General features: G+C 45.6%; 1 protein-coding gene across 2 annotated transcripts in view; it reads right to left on the bottom strand.

Annotated features, from left to right (window-relative positions):
* Positions 1–6,226: 6,226 nt before the first annotated feature.
* Pkn (serine/threonine-protein kinase N) overlaps positions 6,227–23,024 on the bottom strand; it is a 178,157-nt gene continuing 161,359 nt past the window's right edge. For both annotated transcript variants that reach the window (XM_075699852.1, XM_075699861.1), the window contains one exon: positions 6,227–12,455. In XM_075699852.1, the coding sequence (XP_075555967.1) occupies positions 12,312–12,455 (144 nt within the window). In that variant the 3' untranslated portion in view covers positions 6,227–12,311. The remainder of the gene's footprint in view (positions 12,456–23,024) is intronic.

The raw sequence follows: 23,024 nt of genomic DNA on the forward strand, positions 1-23,024 counted from the left end.
AAAAGCAGCCACTACCTATGATAGTGCTTTCAGATGCTGTCAACTAGATACCCAAGGCGGGAAGACTTCACCACTTAATCAGAACCGCAGCGCAGGTGGAACTTTAAACTTTCGTTTTCAGCTCGCTTCGGCGCTTCCAAAGCAGCCAACACGGCCGCTGTGTTCACGTGATCCCTCATGCTACGTCACGCCGACGGTGGCGCCAGCTTTCCAGTGGTGGAGCTCGCCCCCCTCTCTTCGCTATCGCTGCCTTTTATTCCCCGCTGCACTCCGCGTTGCTCTTTATCCTTCACTGTGGTGCTCGTTCCCTCGGTTACGCCGACGCTCGCAGCAGGAACGGGCGCCTAAGAGCTGCGCTCTAAAAAATCCGCCTCCATTCCACCCTGTGAAAGTGGATGTACAGTGAAGCTGTTGCCGACGTTAGACAAGCACTGCCATCACAAGCGACGTCCGTCAGGCGCGCAAGTATGTGTGCGTAAGTGCAACATACATCCTCATTCTTCTAGGCCCTCCGCCAAGCGCAAGTTCCTTATCGAACGAATTCAATTCGTTCCTTATAGAATTTGCGCTTAACGGAGGGCCTAGAAGAATGAGGATGTATGGTCGCACTTCTGGGCGTGTACGTGCGCGCGTGACGGACGTCGCTTGCGGTGGTGGTAAATTGCGTCTGAAAATTCATACGTAAAGTAGGACTTACACACAAGCTGCAGACATGATAACTTCGGATCTTAATTCGAATATACCAGAAAACATATTTCTGTTACGTGGAAACTCAGACGAAGCCTTTTTCCAGCTGCCGTTTGAGGACGGTAGAACTTGGCAAATGGCCAAGCAGAGTGGGAATATGGTGAGCTTCCGAGTAATGACCAGAGAAATGAGAAGCAACACGTTTGTTGGAAAGGAAAAGAGAAACCGAAAGGCTGGTGGATGTCACCGTTGTGAGTTGGGGTCGAGCATGTAAAGAAAAGGTAGCTGGCCCATGCCGTCGTCCGACTCATCCACGCTAAGGACGTAGTTGAAGGGTTTATTTCTACATGAAGAGTGCAGAACGTTACATCTCATCAGTCTAGCATGACTGAAGTGAAGCACACACAGGAGCCAAAAAACGTCTGCTTAAACCCGCTCTGTCCTCCCTGCACCTCTAGGCCAGGAAAACTGCAATTCAACTTTCGTCCAATCGGAGCGTCCACAGTCGTCGAAGGACTGGCGTTGAAAGCGAGGGTCCATAGTACGCTCCCGCACCTTTGTTCACTGCACACCACGGTGTAAGAATATTATTCTCACACCGTGCTACACACAAAGGAGGGGAGCTTTGTTGACAGGGGTTCTCACGCTTGACTCAAGCTGGCGCGTCTTGGTTACAGTGAACTAGAAGGCTTTCTATAGTGGCACAAGCGGCCTCCTGGGAGCGGGCCTTTCAGCGTGGAATGATGCGGCGGCGCTGACGTCGACCGCACTGCAGCGGCGCAGCATTGTATTGAACGGGGTTTCTTACGAGAAACTCGCTAGCAGGTACTTCGGAAGAAAACAAAAAAAAAACGTCCATATACGCCCAGAGAACGAAGAAATGTTGGCGTGTCCCGTGTATCAGTTGGAAGCTACGAACAAAAAGGGCCAATGTTGGTTTAGCGAGTTCACTGTATGTCAGCTACAGTTGTTCAGCTGTTCGTAAGGAAAGCGCGTCCGTACGGGTGCGCTCGTTAATGGGAGGTGCCTGAAGTATATTTAAAACAGCTTTGCTGATTACTTCAGTGCTATACGCAAATGGAGCTGTTACAGTGACCGGTACCGCTATCTGCTTCTGAGCACGCTCGGAGGCGCGTGGCGTACGATTGGGTGCATCCATCAGACATTCTACATATTTACTTACACCCATTCTTTTTCACACGTTATCTGTTCTCTGTGCAAAATGACTGAATATGTGCACAATGTACCATCCCTTTACTTCAGCACTTCTGTGCACTCAACTGGCCGTGCTGGCGTGTAACACACTATTCGATATAAAAAAAAAAAACCTTAGTATCGCCTTAAATTTACATGTCCACATGTTCAAACCTGCAGCTCACTTCCACGTATACTGAGTAGGCAGCGATTACATAACTTTCTCTGCCAGCTTTTACTCGCTGCTACGTTGCTGTCACCGCTTCCCAGATACGACTTGTCGCAGACGCAACAAAATACGCCAGTTTTGAATACGTGATTACTTTTGCCAATACACTACGCGAACGTTTTTGGTCTACGTTTGGCTTACGGATGGCATTGAAGAAATACAACACTTTACACATCTTGTTTCACATTTCTCCCAGCTTGCAGTCATCAGACGTGGGAACAAAAAAAAAACGTTATTTATTCACATTATTCAAAAACAGTTTCTTATTGGCACAGTAATTCAAAAATTAACACAGTGCATTAGAATAGGCACAAGAATGGTAGCATACATTTATCGCACTGCAGCGCCATTTATAATCGACAACTTCAGTTGCTGCCGTGCACTTCGTTCATCATGAGACTTATTCAGACCCTTGATGTAGAAATGCATTCGTGCGACGACGTAAAGAACTGATCAACTGCGCTGTTAATACCTTGCAATGTTCCCCACAACGCCCACCACCAATTCTGCTCCTCTTGATGACTGCCAACAGAACCATAATGTTGTCTCTATGTATCTAACTCTTACTAAAGCAGCCAGTAAAAATGTCTTAAAGTTCACTGATAAACACGGAAAGCTTCAGTGAAGGGCAGAGAAGACCAGCGAAGTCGCAAGATTTCGTGAAAACGGCAGCATTTAAGCACTTTCCATCCGAAGCAGGCAGCAGAAGCTGGTTCATGCATGCACTACCTTGCGACAAAGCCTGCCACATAATAAGTCATAATAAGTCTAATAAGTGAAGAATGTATGGGTGGTCCAGTACAGTAAGAGAGCTGCTATCAAGCGAACCTTCGGTGCCTTCAAGATCTCCATCATCAAGTACAAGTCAAGTTTGTACGAACTAGCAGTCTCGTCTTCAACTGTCAAAAGCGAGCTTACAAATTAATCTCGAACGTTTGACCCAATGACGCTCTTGGCAAGATTGTAATAGCTAAGGCAATTACTGGCAATTAACGCCGCTTTGCGGAGCCGGAGTTTTCATGTCAAATATGCATGCAGGTTGGGCAAAATCGTCCGAACTGCATTAAGGGCAAGCGTTTCGTTCCCCTTGGCATTCGAACTTCAACACCATTAATGGTATGCACGTAGCCTCCCGCAATAAAATGCGGTTTAAGGTGCAACTGGCGCACAGTGCAATTGGCGTCAAGCGGCTTGTAAAGCCGATGGAGGTTACGTTCCCAAATAAGTCGTTGTCCTTCGTATTTCGGGACTTTGAAAAGAGACAACTTACAACTTTGTTACACACGCGCATACCCACTTGTGCAACCTGGTAAGAATGGTTTAGACACTGCTTTATTTAGCCGTTTCACGAGGATAAACAAACACACGACACTGAAAAAGTCACGCCGGCCATGCCGCAGAATAAACTAAATGGGAAGAGTGGGCGATGACGGCGCCGTCGCTACTTTCGTCACAAGCGGGGACAGGGGCAAGCAAGGGGAGCGCGCTTCGGTCGCGCCACTTGAAAACCTTCTAGTGGCGCGACCTCTTGGTTCACATCTTGGTTCTTGGGATGACCTAGTAGTTAGCTGGGGCGTCTGTCAAACGACCGTGGTCCGTGAAGGAACACCCTTTTCCAGGAGTTTCTCCCATTGGTCCCTGAAGGCGACAGTGAACCAACAAACAATACCCGGTCTGCCAAACGTGTCTCACCTTGGTGGCGCTGCAAATCTGCCCAAAGAGTGGCTTTGGGCAGATTTAGTGCCTTCACAAAAGTAACCTGCCATGAGTAACTACTTAAGAGGAAAAAAACGAAATCAGGAAAGAAACAATTTATGACAACTCAAAGGGAAGCTCATTTTCGAAGCGAGATCAGGATGCTTTAGAACACGCACCTATAAAGCGAGATGTAAGAAGGAAGAAGAAGCATGTGCTTCCTGCAGTAGAGCTAGGGAAACGATGGAGTATGTTCTATTAGAATGTCAAGATATCTGCCCAGCGGTCGATTTAGGCACCACAGGCCTCCTGAAGCCCTTGGCTTCAGCGAGAGCAGGGGAAAGGTAAACATGTCAGCAATAGAGATTAGTAAGAGGCGATTGGAAGATTGGTGGAAGTAGGGAAGCTACAAAAAGCGGAGACGTACAAAAACAAAGTGCAAATAGGGGGTCAGAAAATTTGGTTATGAGAATTCATTTTTTTTCGTTTTCTTTTTTTTAACCTAGGTAGGACAATAGGCAGTATAATAGCAAGAGCTTGGTGGCACAACCCACCGCCACATTCCAAAGAGGATGCTCATATCAATCTATCCATCCATCCGAAGCAATTCGTCGCAGTGGAGCAGGAGGGGCTAGAAGGTCACTACCTCTGCTGGCCAATCTAACACACCATCACCGTGGCGCACAGTTCAAATTTCATTTTGGATGTTAACGTAGACGCCGCGACTTCCGATTTTGGTGCCTACGATGCGCTAAACATAAGCCAAATGCGGTTGTCTGCAGTGAGCCGCAGTGTGCTTAGCCAGTGGCCTCGTGGCGGCACACCATTGTTGTGCCATTACCACCAGCCCGGATTCCGAATCTCCAAGATGCAGAGTTTATCCTGCGAACGCCCTTTGGACAAACCCGGGGCTGCGCAGAAAGGCACAGCACCCTAACTCTCCCTTGACAAGTCAAGATGCTGAGCCGTCAGGCAGCGGAGTCCTGAGGAGAAGCATCGGCAAGCGACATGTCCAAACGTGCAACAAAGTGCTAGACAGCCCGGCGCCGTATTTCCTTTTCCCTGGAGGTCACCGTGCGCGGCAACTTTCAAGCGGGTGGCCAGCGCGGTCGCTGGTTGGACCTCTCGGACGACAGTCGAGTGCTGGCTTTGTATTGGGCCGTTTGAGTAACAATCGTTTCTCGGGGCTTTATAAGCCCCGACGCCGCCGCCTGGAGAACCGGATCCACCGACCCGCCGGGAGCCGAGTGCCGCTCTCGAGTGGAGTGACGTGTCACGCGTTGGAGTCTCACCGGACGTCGCCGAGCGGGAACAGTCGCGTTTGCTGTTAGCTCTCGGCCCCCGTGCCGATCCGATCTTGTCCTGTATAATGACCTGTATATAGTGTATAAACTCCCTTTCGTTATTCTCACCGGCGCCTGACTCGGAGTCTTCGCTACCAACGCTCTGCCACGAAACGGGTGACGAGCGCTACGGGACCACCTCGTAACACCATGATGGCTGCGTTATCTACGATACGTGGCAGACCGCAGCTACCAATAACAGCCGCCTATGGGAATCCGCTTTATTACGAAATAAAGCGTCCAGAAGAGAATGAGAAGCAGGCTTCTGTTGAAAAGAGAGCGTTTGAGAGAAAAGTGACTTCGTGCTCCGCTTGCGAGCTCCATGCACTGCATACGACAGCAAAACTTGGCCGAGTTGTTCACAGCAGCGTACGCTACCCGTGGCCTATTATTTAACCAAGCCTGAGGGGTGCTTCAAGGCCCCTTTCATAATGAAAACGGTGCACCGTCGCCATTTGCGTCTCAATGGCCACATATAAATACACAGTGGTGTTATTCTCGAGTCAACGTTTTCACGAGTTTTTACATTGCTATGCATCGGACTTGCCTAGACTATTAAAGAAGTTTGCATCGTTCAGGGCTTATGTCCCACTACAATAATTGCCACTTGCCTTGCCTGCGTTTCCTTTCTTGAAAACTCTGCGCTCGATACTTTCCTGTAGAGAATGCTATGCCAAGCTGATAACGCACGTGTCGTTCATGGCCTAGAAATACCACGCATGCAGCATTAAAGAAAGAAAAGGTGCACAAGACATTATTATTGTTGTGGGACAAGCCCTAAAGGGTGCAAACTTAAGTATGCAGCCGAGGGTGTTCCTGGCACTGCTCAGACGGCGAGCTTGACTCTTAAAAAAATTTAGTTGTGCGTTGGGTCTGCATATTTTTCCACCATGTATTTATACCAACTCACCCCAATGTCAGCTCTCATGAACTAGACCTGAAACTGCAAGAAAAAAGAAACCCACTGGCACAAATTGAAGTGCTCAGTGCTAAGAAAACAGCAAATATGAGCAGGGCGACAGCTAAGTTAGCATCAATATCATTGAGTGAAATTGTAAACAAAACCTTGGTCCACAAGATCATTCCAATTAATTTATTTAGTAACAGTACATTCAAACATATATACAAGTACACCTACCCATCCTGTAATAAAACGGAAGACCAGTAATCAACACAGTCAAGAACAACCTTGTTGTCTTGACTAACACACATTGCGGTGTTCTTCAAACATCTGTACAACCAACCTTGCCTCATAGGAAAAATCACAAGGTTCCACAAAATGAATAAGTGCAACATGCTTTCTAAAAGCACAATAAAAACTGGCCAACCTGAATGCTGCTGATATCATGTAAAAACAGTTGGCACCCACAAAATCCTTCATGCAAGATATGCATTATCGTGTTTGCAAAATGCAAAGAAAAAAAAAAGTGGGAGGAAGCTCCCCGTACAAAACTGCGAGATGTCTGGCAAAAAATGCATCTATTCTCGACTTGCATTTGCATTAACATTGGTAATTTGACTTGATTGAACAACACGGTAGCTTTTCAGCTCTCTGCCATACGTGAGGCCTCTTAGAAGCCAGTGTGGCAGCAAAAGTCCTGCACATACACATAACCAAGGACTGAACCTCTCATGAGGGTACAGCAGCTTGGTGCACTTCTTGCTTTTCTCTCATATTCTTTGGTGACAAACATTTGAAATCTGTAAAAGCTGACCTAAACTGCATAGCAAAACGCATACAAAAGAATATCAGCATTATATGGAAAATGAAATGAACATATTTTTGTTACCGTAACTTTTTCCCCCTCCTGAAGTACTTGCTGTATGCAGTATATAGCAACAAAAGCAAAACCACGGCTCAGCCTTTGCCATGCAAAGTGTGTATCAGTATGCCTTTCTCACATTTCTGACAATGATGTGCTTACAAAATCATAACAATGTCATTTACCTTTTTTTGACAGTGGCAAGGACAACGTAAAATACAATGAAGGCCTTTGCTGCTGCACCCTCCTTGTACAGACAGCTCTGTATAAAATTTGGGCAATGTATACACATAAAAAAGTGTACAATGTTAAGCACAAACACACATCAAAATAAACTAGAAGTTACAATTACTAAACACAAGAAGGTTGAATTTACATTGAGAGAATCATAGTAAAATGAGCGAATTAAAGCCTAACATGAACAAAAGGAAGAAGCTGCTTGCTGTGGAACAGACTGGACACTGAATCAACAAGTTTTTCTTTAACCTGACAGATTCCTCATGCTCAAAGAATTAATGTCACATTCACGAACCAAATGGTAACAAACTCTGGTTTAAATAAGGAGACTGCAATTACAAGCTAACTACTGTATTTGCACGGCTATAACATGACGACAGGTTTAATGCCAAGAGGACTTTTCACAAGTGAGGAAGGTAATAATGTTACAATTTAAACTGAAGGTGCCTACTTTGACTATAACAACTATGGGTAAAGTAGCATTAGTGTAGTGATCCACTACAGTGATCGTGGGAACACCTCTGCCCATACAAAACACGTGTCCTGGGGCCCTTGCAGAAACACTAATAACGGACCACCTATCAAACTATAACATTCCAACCAGACTATGATGTAATGTCCCAAGTGGCCAGGCATGCGAGCACTGAGTAGCTGTGGTTATGCAAATAGATTACACAGATGAGACTGTAGGGGTGTGCATCACAATTCTGGACCAGGCTGTTGGATCACTTTACACCACACTTTCTTCACTGGCAAATTTGTTGAGCTCGTGCCTCCTTTGACATGTCCTTCTCTGCTTGATTGTCTTTATTCCCCCTTAAGGGGAGACACTCCTCGAAACAACTTTTTTTATTATTGTACTACAGGTTTCAAAATTCAACCAATGATAGAGTTTTCTCCGCAGATTTCAAATATGGCATTACTTTTTGTGTAGCTGTTATAATTTTTGAGGTATGTGATGTACAATTAATGGCAAAATACAGTAATCTTTGTGGGCACTTTTTTATGTACAAAATTTTCACAAAAAGCATTGTGCTGTAGCTTCTTAGCTCTTTGTAGATCTCAAAGTGCTGATATCTAGCCAAACAGCATGAACAATTACTGGAACTATGTAAAAAGATTATAGAGCATTTCAACTAACTTTTTTTCTCGATTCCCTGAAACATAACCTTGTACTTTTGCAACTACTGCAGGGAGATATTGCAGTTTCAAGTAGGTATCAGCACTGTACATATCTTCATGAGTATGTATGGCCAATTTCGTTAGTGTAAGACAATTATAAATGCACAGCTATTTTCATGTGATCGTGGAAAAAATTAGTTGAAGTGTCCCAATTTTTTTTTTCATAGTTGTAGTAATTGTAGATGCTGTTTAAATATATATCGGCACTTAGCTGTCTACAAAGAGCTAAATAAGCTACAGCACAAAGCTTTTTGCGAAAATTTATTACACAATAAAGTGCTCACAAAATTACTCCATTTTGCCACTGTGTAGGACATAACTAGGCTACACAGAAACTAAAGACATATTCGAAATGTGCTTTTAGTGCCCTATAAGTGGATGCATTTTCAGATATCTAGTAAATATATTTAAAAATTTTTTTTTCGAGGAGCGTCTCCTCTTAAGACACAGACAAGTTGCCTTCTTTGCTATTCTAGGCCATTCAAGGGCTGATGTTCTCACAAAGGCTCATTTTGCCTGGCATTTCAGCTCACCACATTTAAAGTGCAAAATCAGAAATTAAATTTTAGCAAGCCATCTTATTATAACCGTGCAAACAAGGTAGTTTAAACAAATTTTACCACACTGAAGATCTCACATTTAAAGTGCAAAATTAGAATTAAAAGTTGAGCAAGCCAGCTTATTATAAATGTGCAAACAAGGTAGTTTAAACAAATTTTACCCATGCTGAAGATCTCACCACATTTAAAGTGCAAAATTAGAATTAAAAGTTGAGCAAGCCATCTTATTATAACAGTGCAAACAAGGTAGTTTAAACAAATGTTACCCCGCTGAAGATTTCAAGTACATGGGAGGATTATTGCAATAAGAAAAAGACACTCCTAAATGAGCAATAACAGAATAGAGAGACAGTATACAATATGCAGTACATGAAGGCAGGAGAAAAAAAAGCTTTTGCAAGGATCGTGCAACGGCAACTATGCAACTATCATAAATACTGGTGTAAGATTGCAGAAGAAAGGCAATGTTCATGCCCTTTACCAAGAAAGAAAAACACAAGTTACTGATCCTGAGACAAAAACACTGCTACAGAAAAGAACAAAGGCAGCATGCAGTGCTCTCTGTACTGAGACGATGCATAAACTACAACAGCAAGCTGCAGTGCTGCCTATCATGAGTATTTAAGGTGCACGTCTTACAGAAATGACTTGAAGCAGTGCCAAGGTTTGAGCAGGAAGCAAGGGTGCTCTCACTAAAGAATCCTCAACAGCCCATGTTTCCACAGCGGTCACAATTTAGAACTATTTACATGGCACCCCAGCTAACTTTAGCTACAGGGCATACTATAAGACAACACAACTAAAAGTATGTTATTGGCCACATTATAAAGCAAATTCAATTTTTGCATTCTGTTTGGTTGCATAATTAGTCAAAGTTAAACTTTGCAAGTCTTACATTTAGAGAAATGTTTTAATAAAGAAGTTGTCGAGTGTTGGAAATGTCTAATTCACCAGTATTAACTTCCTACCAATTGCACAATTATGTTTTCCGTGCTATAAAGAAAGCCCACGAGGTATGAAAAATTCCATATGGCTAAGCATTTGTGCGTTGCGATCGCAGTGTTCTCAAACATGCCACGCATGGGCGAACAGCACGTTTAACCTAGCGTGCTGCCAATAAGAAAGTGACAGGGCAGAGACGCAGGCATTTGCTTCAAAATTCACTACAGCAATTGATCTTGGCTGCACTGCCAAAAGCAGCAGGTAGTGATGAACAGAATTAGGAACCGGAAATTGTTGCCACCCTGTCACTTTCTCACTGGCAGTGAACTAACTCAAAAGCGCAGTTCGTTCCCATGCTGCCCAACTGAAAGCACTGCAATCACTGCATGCAAGCAGGCTGTCACATTTTCAATACTATTACGTGGTCTTTCTTTATGGCACAGAAAAAATAACTGCACAATCAGTGTGAAGTTGAATACTGCAGAACCATGTTTCCTAAAATGCTCTACAGATTCCTCATTGGAAGTTTCTCTCTTAAGAAAAGCAAAGTTAATTAATCTTGGCTAATTGTCCAACTACACAGAATATTGTTCAATTGCTCTACTAAAAATCTTTTGATTTGCTTCACAATGGGGTCAACAATATGCCTTTAGCTGCATACTCCTATAGCACACCTGAATAATTTATTAAAATATTGGCAAGAGTTAGCTGGGACACCCTGTATAAAAGACAAAATAAAATTGCCCAACTTCAGAGCAAAAGAGCAGCATGCCTCCCACTGTGTACGAGGCTACTGGCAGTACTGAAGCGTAAGTTAAGGCCTGTTACATAGGCTCAAGTAACAGGATTATTAAATGCCCTCTTTGCACACAACAGCAATGAGCACTTACCCACCCCCCTCTTTTTTTCTTCACACTGCTTGAGCATGTTTGTTTCCAAAGCACTTTTAAAAGGCACGCATCAAAGGTGTTGGCTATGTTTGCAAGCCTGGCCCCTTCACTTGGTTTCATTGCAATGAGCAAACAGGGAGGTCATTCGTCCTATTGTAACATGCTACCAGTTTGTACTCAATGTGCAAAGAAAAGAAAAGGCACAAAAATTGCATTCCTGCACCTCTTGCAACACCCATATCACGCAGCACAGGAGTATATGCTTTTAAATTTTAATAGCACGCAAGAATCAGTTAACTTTTGAGATTCTGTCAGTGTTGCCGCTGTGTTAGCAGAGTTCACTCTTCTCAATGAAGAATTGCGATAACCGACATGACTTCACCGTGCAGCCAACTCCTACATGAACAAACCCCACTAGCCTATTAATGTAACAAGCTATGAAGCCTGACACAGCAGTGACTAAACATATTGAGGAAGGCTAGCTGGCTCTGCAAGCAGCTCAAGCAATTAATATTTGAAAATTAATAGCTGTAGCTGCTGTTAACAGCAGCATACATAGCCGGCCAATGCAGAGAAATTCATGACTGCTTCATCTTAAGCACAAATCTTGCAATGTGAAAACTTAATGGTGACTTGCAAGCACCCATGCACATGACAGCTCATGAGGGCTGTGTGAAGTTCCTGTGAAAGCAGCAAGGAAACCTTAATGCTTATGGCTGTTCTGTGGATATACATGAAGTGTGTGTGTGTGTGTGTGTGTGTGACCTGAAGTGCAACATGCAGCAGTGACAGACATCCAAAAACAAGACCAGTAACACAATTGCTAATTGACAGTTATTACACACAAAATCAAGGACACAGCCACAGCAGGCATGACACACGAGATCATGAAGGTGCGACAAATATCAAAGTAGGGCCAAGTACTGTCACAAGACTCGCAACACACCAGTGAGTGCAGCTTGTGCAAGCTAAGACTTGCTTTTCTTAAGTTAAGCAACATGACCAGGAACACCTTTCTACAAGTTGTGGTTTCTATGAAGGAAAGGGTAATAGTAGCACTTCATTTGCTCTGCTGCTTAGCAGGTCAAGCTAGCCTCTATGTCAACCTCTTACGCCATCAAGAAACAGCGAAGAAAGTCATGCTCATAACTGCTTTATTTTTCTGCAGATATCCACGTTAAGTCTGTCACTTAGCTGCCCTACTTCGCAAAAAACAAAGCAGAATGCCACACATTTTGCCTGCAGGACACTCAAGGGAGGATATCATATGCAAAACCTGTTTAGCACACAAGAACAGTACCGATGTTGGGCATTAAGCACACTGGCAGGCAGCACGCGCTCACAAAATGCAAAGCAATAATGCCACACACTACCCGACCAGACCCCAAACTCTACAGCTGTCCTTGATCAACAGTCTCCTTAAAGATATCTCAGCAGTTGTTCACAATGAGCTCACTTTCTTTTTCCTGAAATGCTCAGTGCTGATTTCCTGTTGTCCAGAAGCACCACATGCTTCTAGGTTTTGCCCGATGACAGGAAGATACAGCAAGAGGAGGGAAAGGCTTTCAGGTAGAGGCATGTGGAGCTCTTCAGCACCAGCTGCTGGTGTAAGTAAAATCCTTGAAGTGTGCCTGCTCCTCCTGAGTGAGAGGGCGGGGATCCTTGGGCGCTGTCAGGACTGGTTGCTCACACGTGAACTCTTCATCGAAGTTGCTGACATCTTCCGGGCTTTTCTGAACAGAACAGGCACCAAAAAATAAGCAATGCTGTTCACAGACAACCAAACATTATCCCAAGCATGTTACTTGTCTTAGCAAACATTAACATATTAAACACCGGAAAAAAACACTGTATCACACACACAAAAAAAGTAAAGACTAGTCAGCTATTGCCAGCCACAAACAGTTGGCCTTCAGACTCTATGTGCACCAGTGTACATGCAGAGCACTGAGAATGGATCTACTATATACCTGGGATGACCTGCCTTTATATGGTCGTATGCCACACACATATAATACATAACCCCTTCAGGCGCCAATTAACCTGTCCATAAAAAAATTAGTTGCACCACACTTCTTGCATTCTCAGAACCATAAAAGGCCTACAGATACAGAATAAATTCAGAATTTCAAAATTTTTTGGCAAGTTTACAGAGTGTGGACTCTATGTGAAAACTTTGGACGCGATCTTTCAAGCGAAGCTTGTATTGGCTCACAGGTTTCGGTGGCGTTGTGGCCATGCAAAAAGGCCTAGTTGCTCCAAAACCAGAGCAGCTGCGGGAAAGGGTAGTTTGACGAGTTGACAGCTGTGCTGGCGCTGGAGCACGACTCATTAGCAAGGATTACAGCTGCATAGGCTGTAATGCATAGCATGCATAGGCATGCAGAGGCATGCTCGAGCTTCGCGTGCAACCAATCAGAGCAGTTTCGCTTTCGCCGAGGAGGGAGATGGCTAGAAAGGGTTTCGCACACGCTGTGCCGGCTTCATTTCCATTCAGTTCAGTCTCAAAAAACGGATGGGATGCCCATGAATTGAGTGTTCCCTGGAGAAACAGGCAGTCTTCGATGAGCGGCAGCAAGAACTCGCCCATGAAAGGGCTTGCCGTTGGCGCACCAATCCAACCGTTAGAGCCGCCCAAGCCCAGGCAATCCGACAGCAAGGAGATCTCCAGCTGAGGGACCGGGAGGCTGAAGCAATCCAGCACTGCTACCCGTGGCTTACTTAACCATGACGAAGGTAAGGTGCATGCAGGACAAGCTTCGCTTACCACCATTTTCCGGTAGGGAAAGGGTTGGTCATTTTAGTCAAGGACATTGCCTTGCAATATGGCAAGCTCAAGATCATCACCGGCATCGCAACAGCATTTATGACAGAATATTTTGTGCGTTAGCCATAACAGTCGTTGCAAGACATCCTCCTGCCATTCCCAAATTAATGGCTTTACAATATGAGAACGATATAATGGCCAACATGCTAATAAGTATGTTGACAATGTACACAAGATGCCACATGAAGTTCTCCCAATGCAGATTTTACAGCGCTGTAGAAATTGTTCAAATTGTGAATGGTAAATTATCAAATGGACCAAGAAAACTAATATTTACTGATTTCGTAAAAAAATCTTAACCTTGAATAAAATTTGCACTAAATCTGTGCAGAAACTGCAGTTTTCATCATTCTGTGCAAAAATATATGCACTCGAAGTCCACAGGAAGAACTTGGAGGTGAGCAACAGGTTAACAGGTGAGCCAGCTAGGTACTCATTGTCCACAGCAAAATAAATTGAACTTAGCAAGTGCAGTGCAGTCTAAGCGTCCTTCATCCAATTGGCCAATAGCTTCCACAATGATGTAACATTGCATCCCACACAGTGAATAAAAAGGAGACAACTGCTTGTTGCAACCACCATTCCGACCACAGAAGGAAGAATACATGGTTGCAATGATAGGGACCACACAGTCCTCATACATGCCAGCAAGAAAGACGCAAAAAGCATTCCCAAACATAGTTTCTGTCATTCCCACCATTCTTTTCTGCATTATAACTGTGATGATGCACACTTTGTCACTGTGTTTGTCATGTGGCGGCAAGTAGTTCAAAGAAGGACCAAGGGGCCTGGTTTGAAGTGAACAGTTAATAATATTTGGGGTTTTACGTGCCAAAACCACTTTCTGATTATGAGGCACGCCGTAGTGGAGGACTCCGGAAATTTTGACCACCTGGGGTTCTTTAACGTGCACCTAAATCTAAGCACACGGGTGTTTTCGCATTTCGCCCCCATCGAAATGCGGCCGCCGTGACCGGGATTCGATCCCGCGACCTCGTGCTCAGCAGCCCAACACCATAGCCACTGAAGTGAACAGTTATGTGGTAGCTATCGTAATGGGCCTTTTGAGTCAGCTACGAAGTAGAGATGGTCCAGTTCTACGTTTTCGGCCGTTTGAGCATGAACAGCAGCATCGCGGGCATATTCTGTATAAGCGTTATGTAGTTGATGGAAATATTGTCTCAAAGGGCAATGCAGGGTGGCAGCCAAACGAGAGATAAAAGGGAGAAAAGGCGGCTCTGTCATGGTGAGACAAGTTATATGCGAATGTCTCATAAGGCAAACTTTTGTTCCAATCACAGTGATGTACTGAAACGTACATGGATAGCATCATGATGAGCACGCGGTTGAGGCGTTCTGCAAGTCCATTAGTCTGCGAGTGGCAGGCGGTGGTCAGCTTGTGACTTGTGGAACACGAGCGAAGAATATTGTCAACAACTTGTCAAAGAAAACGCCGACCACATCTGTCAGCAGCTGCTGTGGAGTGCCGTGGTGGAGGATGATGTCATGAAGCAGGTAGTCTACAATGTCAGTGGCGCGACTGGTTGGCAGTGCCCGTGTGATGGCGACTGTATTGCCTAGTCCGTAGCTACGGCGATCCACTTGTTCCCCTAAAGAGAAGTCGGAAATGGACCAATGAAATCAAGGCCGATGCTGTATGACGGACTAGTTGGAATGTCTGTAGGCTGAAATCGCCCTGCAGGCTCCAAGGACGAACACTTGCGGCATTGGCAGGACTCACAATCAGCAACGTACCGGTGCACAGAATCGTAAAGGCCTGGACAGAAGAACTGACGCCACACGCGGTCTATGTACGGGATACTCCGAGGTGGCTGGCTGCTGAGGCATCATAGAGCTGGTGGAGAAGAGTAGAACGGAGGGTCGTGGTACTACAGTAAAACCTCGTTAAACCGTACCCGCTTTAACAGTAGTTTCGTTTTAAAAGTAGTCAAACGTCAAATCCCCGACTTGGCGGCCATTGAATATAATGTGTTTTCTATCTGCATAAACCATACCAGGTTACTGCATATGTATCGGTTAACACATAGTGTTTCCACTTTTTGTTGCGCAAACACGGCGGTGCACCGTCTCCATCGGGCGGCCCAGCAGAACAACGAGCCTCAGAGATCAGAACAACGGCCTCCAAGCACTCTGTGCGTTTGCGCGTGAAGTCACATCAACATTAACATCATTTCGGCGCCGTGCCAGAGAGCGTTGTGGCATCGTGCAAACAAGGACTCGCGTCATGCCGAAGCTCAGATACAAAAGACACCGGGTGCTCAGCATAGAAGAAAAATTAGACATTGTTCATGCTATCGAATGTGACATGAAGATGTTGACGCTGGCACGCGACAGGGGTGTACTGTTCACTACGGTGTGTGGCATTTGGAATGCGAACAAGTTGCTCGGCAGCACTGCTGCGACTGCAAAGAGATGCCAGCTACGAGGTTAAACTTTTCGCCATCGTTGCCTCTGTTGTTGCCAAAGTGCAGACTAGCTACAGTGATGAGGACAGCACGGGCGATTCAGGCCTGACAGTGGCAGAAGCTGCCGTTACGTCAGCCTCATGAATGCGATCATCGCGACGAGAACAGCACCTCGTAATGAAAAAGGCACCCTGCGACTTCTGCAGCGCTACCGCCCATGTGCACGGATAACATGCAACGCCAACAAGGAATCTGCCATGTGAGTGTCAGCTGAGAAGAGGGGGCTGGCTGAAAAGCTGGCTCGCAGCTTCAGTAAGTTCGAGGCTGCTGTCGTCGCTGCTAGGCCGCCACGGCATCAAACGAAAATAACACTTTTGTCGCACGAAGTGAATAAATATTGTATGATTTTACCCCTTTCATCACACTCTCTCTGAGTTCCGTTTTTGACAGGTAAGTGGGCGATCTCATGCTATTTCGGTTAAGCAGTACTATCGTTCAGTATGTACTTTTTCCGAGCTCCAGCCAACAACGGTTTAACGAGGTTTCACCGTACGAGCAGAAGCTCGGGACCGTCGGAGTTGATATTGTGACGTTAGAGAATATTGCTGTGGAGCACGAACAGGTGGAGGGACAGGTCGGAGTGATTAAAGCATAAACGATCGATGATGGACTGCAAGTTTGCATTGCTGAGCTGCTGATGGAATATATCACTCAAGCTGGAGGTGGCAAGGACACAGGTGTCGGAATCATGGCCAGCGGAATCAGGAGGGTCCATATATGGGATGACGTGATAGGCAATTGGTGTCCTGGTGCATGGCACCGGACTTGTAAAAGCACATCAAAGCTGCATTCAGGGTGTCTACTAAGCTGACTTTTCCAAATTCCCTGAGTTTTTCAGGTTTTCCATGAATGCCTTTGCGAAATTCCCCAAGTGAAACAGAACTTTGTTTTATCTTAAGACGGGCTGACACCATGTCGCCCGATGCTGTCACTCTCTAGCAAGCATGCTAAAAAATATGACTTAATCCAGTTTGAATAGTAAGGAGTAGCGTTTATTCTATTCAAAAAAGAAAAAAGAAGGAAGGGGTTAGTAAAATGCGCCGCAAATAAAAGATCAATCGAAGTCAAAGCACTTCATTGACAGGGACAAGAAAGACGACAGGACGTGCATGTCCAGGAGCGCACGTCCTGTCGTCTTTCTTGTCTGTGTCAATCCAGCGCTATGTCTTGATTGATGCAATGAACCAACTAGCCCGAAAATCTGCACTCCTGAATGAAATATCTTCGAAAAGAATGGTAAAACCCACTGCAAATTGATTGAACATTTTCAAATACGAATAAAAAGGAGATTCATACCGAAGCAAATATTTTCGAATATGAGCCATTTCATCAACTGATAGCAAGTTCATTGGTATGAGGCGGGAACTTTGTCACAAGTGAGATTTTCTCTCAACAGCTAGTAATTAAGTCAACGTCAACTGTTCTGACATACTCTTAGACTCTGCACAACACCTCAGAGTTGCATTTCACTAATTTAAAGAGTTTATTTTGGTTTGGATGAAGGACTGCTGCATCTCGATGCCAGCCAAGACTTTTTTTTTTTCTTTTAGTTCAAGTCCTTCAAACAAGTGGCGGTGCGCTTCCTTTTCTGTTCATTCCTTAATGTGTATGTAGGTCCTTTGTGTTCTCGTATTCCTACCACCATGTGTTCGCCCCACAGACCATTTGAAGCACACTCTTGGTCAGTTGTACAGTCAACGTCCAATTTTTCGGACTCCCTAGGGGCCACGAAAACGCCCGAAAAACCGGGCAGTTCGAAAAAGGGAGGATGACAAAAAATGAATGCATGACCTTAAGGGCTCAAAATCGCCACAGACACATCCGAAAAAGCTCTCAAGGACTCCCAGTACACTTATTAGGCATAAAGGTGCTTGTACTGTGATAGGAGATGGCAGATGCATGCGTGTATAATTAAGGAATAAATACTGTGTCCCATGACAATTGCCCCTTCCCATGCTTGTTAAAGCCAGACACACGGCGAGATTTTGCGTGCGATCCGTCGTACGGCATATTGTGTGCGACTTGCCGCATGTGGCGATTCAAAACGCATGGCACGAATGAGCGAACGGAGCGTAGCTTCGCCCAGAACCGGCGCCCCTGCGTGGAAGCTCGGTATGCTGCGCGACTTTGAACAGAAAGTGAAAGCAAACGTATTTGCACAGCTCTCTTGTTTGAAACAAATGATCACAATATAAACGTGTCTATGCGAACACAGTAGATGTAAGGCCGCGTTCGCAGTGTCGGCACCGTTGACAGCCGCCAATGGCTAGAAGCCAGCAGGCATAGCTCGTTCGACCATCGACTCCGACACTGGTGGCGCTTGTGACACGATCACTTGCAGCTCATATAAGAAAGCGCCTATGTTAGTCGGCACAACTTGTACACAGTTATGTCACGCTTAAATTGCAGAACATTTTATTTCATCGGCACCAATGGAAGCGAACGAGCATGCCGGGCGAGCTTGCGATCGCTGGGAGACAGTGTAGGCCTAACACGCCGGCCGTCTATCCGGGGTCGAAAGCCCTTGGGATACATCCACAGCTCGTAATAAAGCGCCTAAATTCGTCAGCGCAATCAATGTCAAAATATTTATGTCGCTTCTAAGCGAAAATACGATTAGTTTTCCAGATGCTGTTAGTAGTGATGAGTAGACACGCCAGTCAGGCGAGCCACGTCGTATAGACGATTGCTGCACGTCTGCGCTGACCGCTTCTGAGTAGAAATCACACCAACGACTTACTATTTCGCACGATGTTTTATAACACGCACTCTTTCCAGGTCACTTTATTCTGTAAGTTATTTCATGTCAGAAACAAATTGCAGAATTATGTGCCGCCGTCCGAAAAAGGCCAGCGTTTCGACCAGGAAGGGGGAAAAAAGAAAAAGACGGAAACCAGGCAAGATCGGAGCGGCGAGGCGCTCGCTCGCCGGCCCCGCCCCGCGAGGTCTAGAACGTGGCCATGACGTTCACTCTACCGACGCTGTCATTGGCTGCAGTCATCCGACTGACGCGGCAGTCGCATCACAATATTCAGCAAATTGGTCGCATGCGAGGCGTGTGATTCAGAGCCAAATGTGGCGGATTGTTTTGAGAACCTGTTGAGTGCGGCTACAGATGCAAATGTTCGTATGACAGATTGCACCATTTGTCTCGGGCGTTATGCTTCACCGCAATACGTTCGCGTATGCTTCACCGCGTTAAACTGCCGTATTGAGGTGAAGCTGACTTTCGAAAACCCGCATTCAGCAATGTGCCATGCTTTCTGAGCTTCGAAGCCAATCGCGAGGACTAGAAAGGCGGAGTTGGTGCCATTGCTGACAGCGGCGAATCCTTTCAATAAAAAACACAGCACTTAACGGCAAGAAGCTTAATAGCAAACGTAGAAGCAACTAGTCCTAGCACTGCCACGGTGGTGGCTACGGCTGCCAGTGGATCTGCATGTGAGAGCACCGGTTTGAGGCGGCAAGGTGATCAAAATCAAGGTGGTGGCTTTGATTAATGCCATTTCGGACCTGCGGTCATGGCAAAAAGTGCACACAATGGGACAGCAAAGGGTTCTTGCATCCAAAATTTCAGACATTCTTCTACATTGACCCTATGGGACACGTGGTGGTGCTGTGAAGCCGTACAAATTATCGGACGTCTGGAAAGTCAGTCGTTGACTCCTCCAGCCGTTGTCATGGTGTCGAAGGCTATTCATTATGATTCCTCTCTGTTACCGTATTTACTCGCATAATGATCGCACTCGCGTAATGATCGCACCCCTGAAGTTCGTCGTCAAAATTTGATTTTTTTTATTTCCCATGTAATGATCGCACCCCGAACTTGCCGCAGCAATATGTCGTGTGCCAAGTATAGCACTTCCATGACTAAAAAAAAGCTGCAGCCAAACTTGCCTTTATTATGTGTAGGCTTTATAGTGGTTGTGGTCAACAACAACAAAAAAGGCGCCTTTCAATTCTCATCTGCACTCGTGGGCACGCAACAAATCGCGAGCGGCAACGACAGTAGCCACCTACGATAGTAGCCACGTTTACATTGATATGTTAAAGTGTACCCTATTCATACACCGACGCTTGTAACGCAGCTAAGATATTCGCCCACCCTTAGCGGAAATGTGCCATATTAGGATAGTAGTGAATACAGATGCCGCAGTTTCCGCAGCATGCCGGCCATGTGTTTCTATGTCACTGGCAGCTAAGCGCGCCCATCTGTTTCTGTCCCCTCAAAGTGGGCATGGCTATGGTATTGCCGCAAACTTGTCGATATTAACAATATTCTTCATTACTGATACGGAAAAAAACTGTTTCAATGCACATAATGTACTCACGAGAAGAAAAAAAAAATCGCGTTCGGCTTGCTTCGCCGGCCGCCATTTTTGTTTTGGTGTCCCGCAGCAAACGCGGGACGAAAAAAAAATTTGTTTTCTTCTTGTGGGAAATTTAACCCGCGTAATGATCGCACCCCTGATTTAGCGTCAATTTTTCTGGCAAAAAAAGTGCGATCATTATGCGAGTAAATACAGTACTCGAGCCAGCGTTACCGCGACTTTCATTCCCTTTCAAAAAAATTACAGTTAATTTTCCCTGATAGAAGCACAATTCCCCGAGTTTTCCCAGAGTATTTCCAGACTATTCAAAACCCCTGAGAATTCCCGGTTTTCCAGGTTGGTAGAGACCTTGTGTATTGAAGCTTTAGCACCCAGTGACCAAGTCATCCAGTCGGCTCTTCCGCGGGAAGAGAGCCAGCACAGCGCACGGTGGTCCGTGATGACTGAAAAGGTATGGCCAAACAAAGTTCGGTCGCAATTTTGCGAATGGCCAAAATAGAGCAACGCATTCATGTTCAGTGACAGAAGTTGCACTCTGAAGAACAGAGGAGGCGACAGGTGTACGCGATGACGCAGTTATGGCCTTGTTGCCGCTGTGCGAGAACAGCGCCAAGATGGGAGGAGTACTAAGCAATCTGGTGAGCGGGCGGAATGCATCGGCTTGTTCAGGACTCCACAAAAATTTCATTCAGGAGCTGTGCTAGCGGACGGGCAACGTCAGCGAAGTTCTTCACAACACGTTGGAAATAAGAACACAAGCCAACAAAGCTACAGATGTCTTTGGCTAAACACGGCACAGGGAAATGTTTCCAAACATAAATTTTGTCGAGATCAGGTTGGATGGCATGAGAACTCTCACGGTGGCCTAGGACAGTAATTTCATGACAGCTGAAGCTGCATTTCGACGAGTTAACTGAAGGGCAGCTCATTGGAAAACGCCAAGCATTGCTGACAGGCGGGTCAAGTGGCTCTCAAATGTTGGTGAAAAAAAAACTGTTACATCATCTAGATAACAGAGAGAGTCAATTATTTGTAGCCACAAAGCAGAGTCTATCACTCTTTCAAACATGACGGGGGCATTACATAAGCCAAAAGACATAACATTAAATTGGAAAAGATTGTCGGGTATAACAAATGCGGTCTTTTCATAGTCCAGGTCATACACAGAAATCTGCGGATACGTTGAGCGGAGGTCGATGAATAAGAAGTAGGTAGATCTGCGAAGACAGTCGAGGGCATCATACTGCGGGAGTGGGTAGACATCCTTAAGTGCGACTTTGTTCAAGTGATGGAGGTCGATGCAGAAGTGCCAACTGCCCTCTTTCTTTATTAGGATGGCAGGTGATGCCCAGGGACTACAGGAAGGTTCAATGATGTTTTTGGTGAACATCTTGTTGACCTTGCGCTGGATCAATTGCCGCTTAGCATGGGACACGCGATAAGGACATGGACGGATAGGGCTGGCGTCTCCAGTATGAATCCGATGAGTTATGAGAGATGTCTGGCCCAACGAGCGGTCATCAAAGTCAAAGATGCCACGTTAGGATATCAACAGGTCCCAGAGATTGGCCGCATGTGCTGGGATGAGGTCAGGCACCATCATTTTGTCAAAACTGACATCGGTTGAACTGGCAGGAGGTGGGCGTAGCGGAAGACGAAGAATATTCTTCAGCAAATGCAGAAATGGTATGCTCACTGACAGAACAGATGTTGGCCAGAGCCATGCCTACCGGGGTAATTTGCAAGGACTAGCTAAAGTTCAAGATGGCCAGTGACACTGTGTTATTAGTGATGGTAATGAGGGTGCAGGGAACGGTAATATTTCAGGCCAATAGAACATCGGATATTGGAGTCAGCAAGTAATCACCATTGAAAATGGAAGGTAGGGAAGTCAAGTTCATGTACACAACAGCTTGAGGTGAAAGTTGAACGTGATCGACGGAGCAAAAATGCGGTTGACGTGTAGGCAGAGCGTCAGAGTGAAGAGGCGGGCTGAGCTGGAGCACACCACTTCCACAATCAAACAGGCCAGAATGGGGCTGATAGAAAGTCCATGTCAAGGACGAGTTCATGGAAGCACTGCTCGAACACAGCAAGTATTACAGTCGTGGAGTGGTCAGTGATACTTAGTTGTACTGAGCACATCCCAAGGATAAGAAGTGTTCGACCATTGGCAACATGGATGGTTAATACCGTGGGTGGTGCGAGAATGTTCTTCAAGCGATGAAGCTCTGAACACATCATAGATATATGTGCACCCGTACCAATGGCAGCGACGCGTACATTGTCCACTTTAACGTTTATTAGGTTATGTCTAGTCAGCAGTGTGGTCAGAGAATTTTGCGGACAGGTCGTTACTGCAGTGTCACCTCCAGGCGCTGCATCGTCTAGTTTTCCGAAAGTAGACATCCAATCGGCGACGACGGGCGGCGGTATTGGGGCGAGCGAGATGACGGGTGACAAGGAAGTGGCAAACTGGACTGGTGTCCACGCAGATACGGTGAGCGTCAATATGACATGTTTGGAACATCATTGCTCCTAGGGCGATGGTTTCGGGCATAGGGCGCATGAGGAGACCAGGATAAACGACTGTTGCAATAGCGGGCGACATAACCTATACAATGGCAGCTAAAGCAAATAGGCCGGTCATCAGCAGTC

The sequence above is a fragment of the Dermacentor variabilis genome, chromosome 1 (genome assembly GCF_050947875.1).
Source record: "Dermacentor variabilis isolate Ectoservices chromosome 1, ASM5094787v1, whole genome shotgun sequence".
NCBI classification, from domain to species: Eukaryota; Metazoa; Arthropoda; class Arachnida; order Ixodida; family Ixodidae; genus Dermacentor; species Dermacentor variabilis.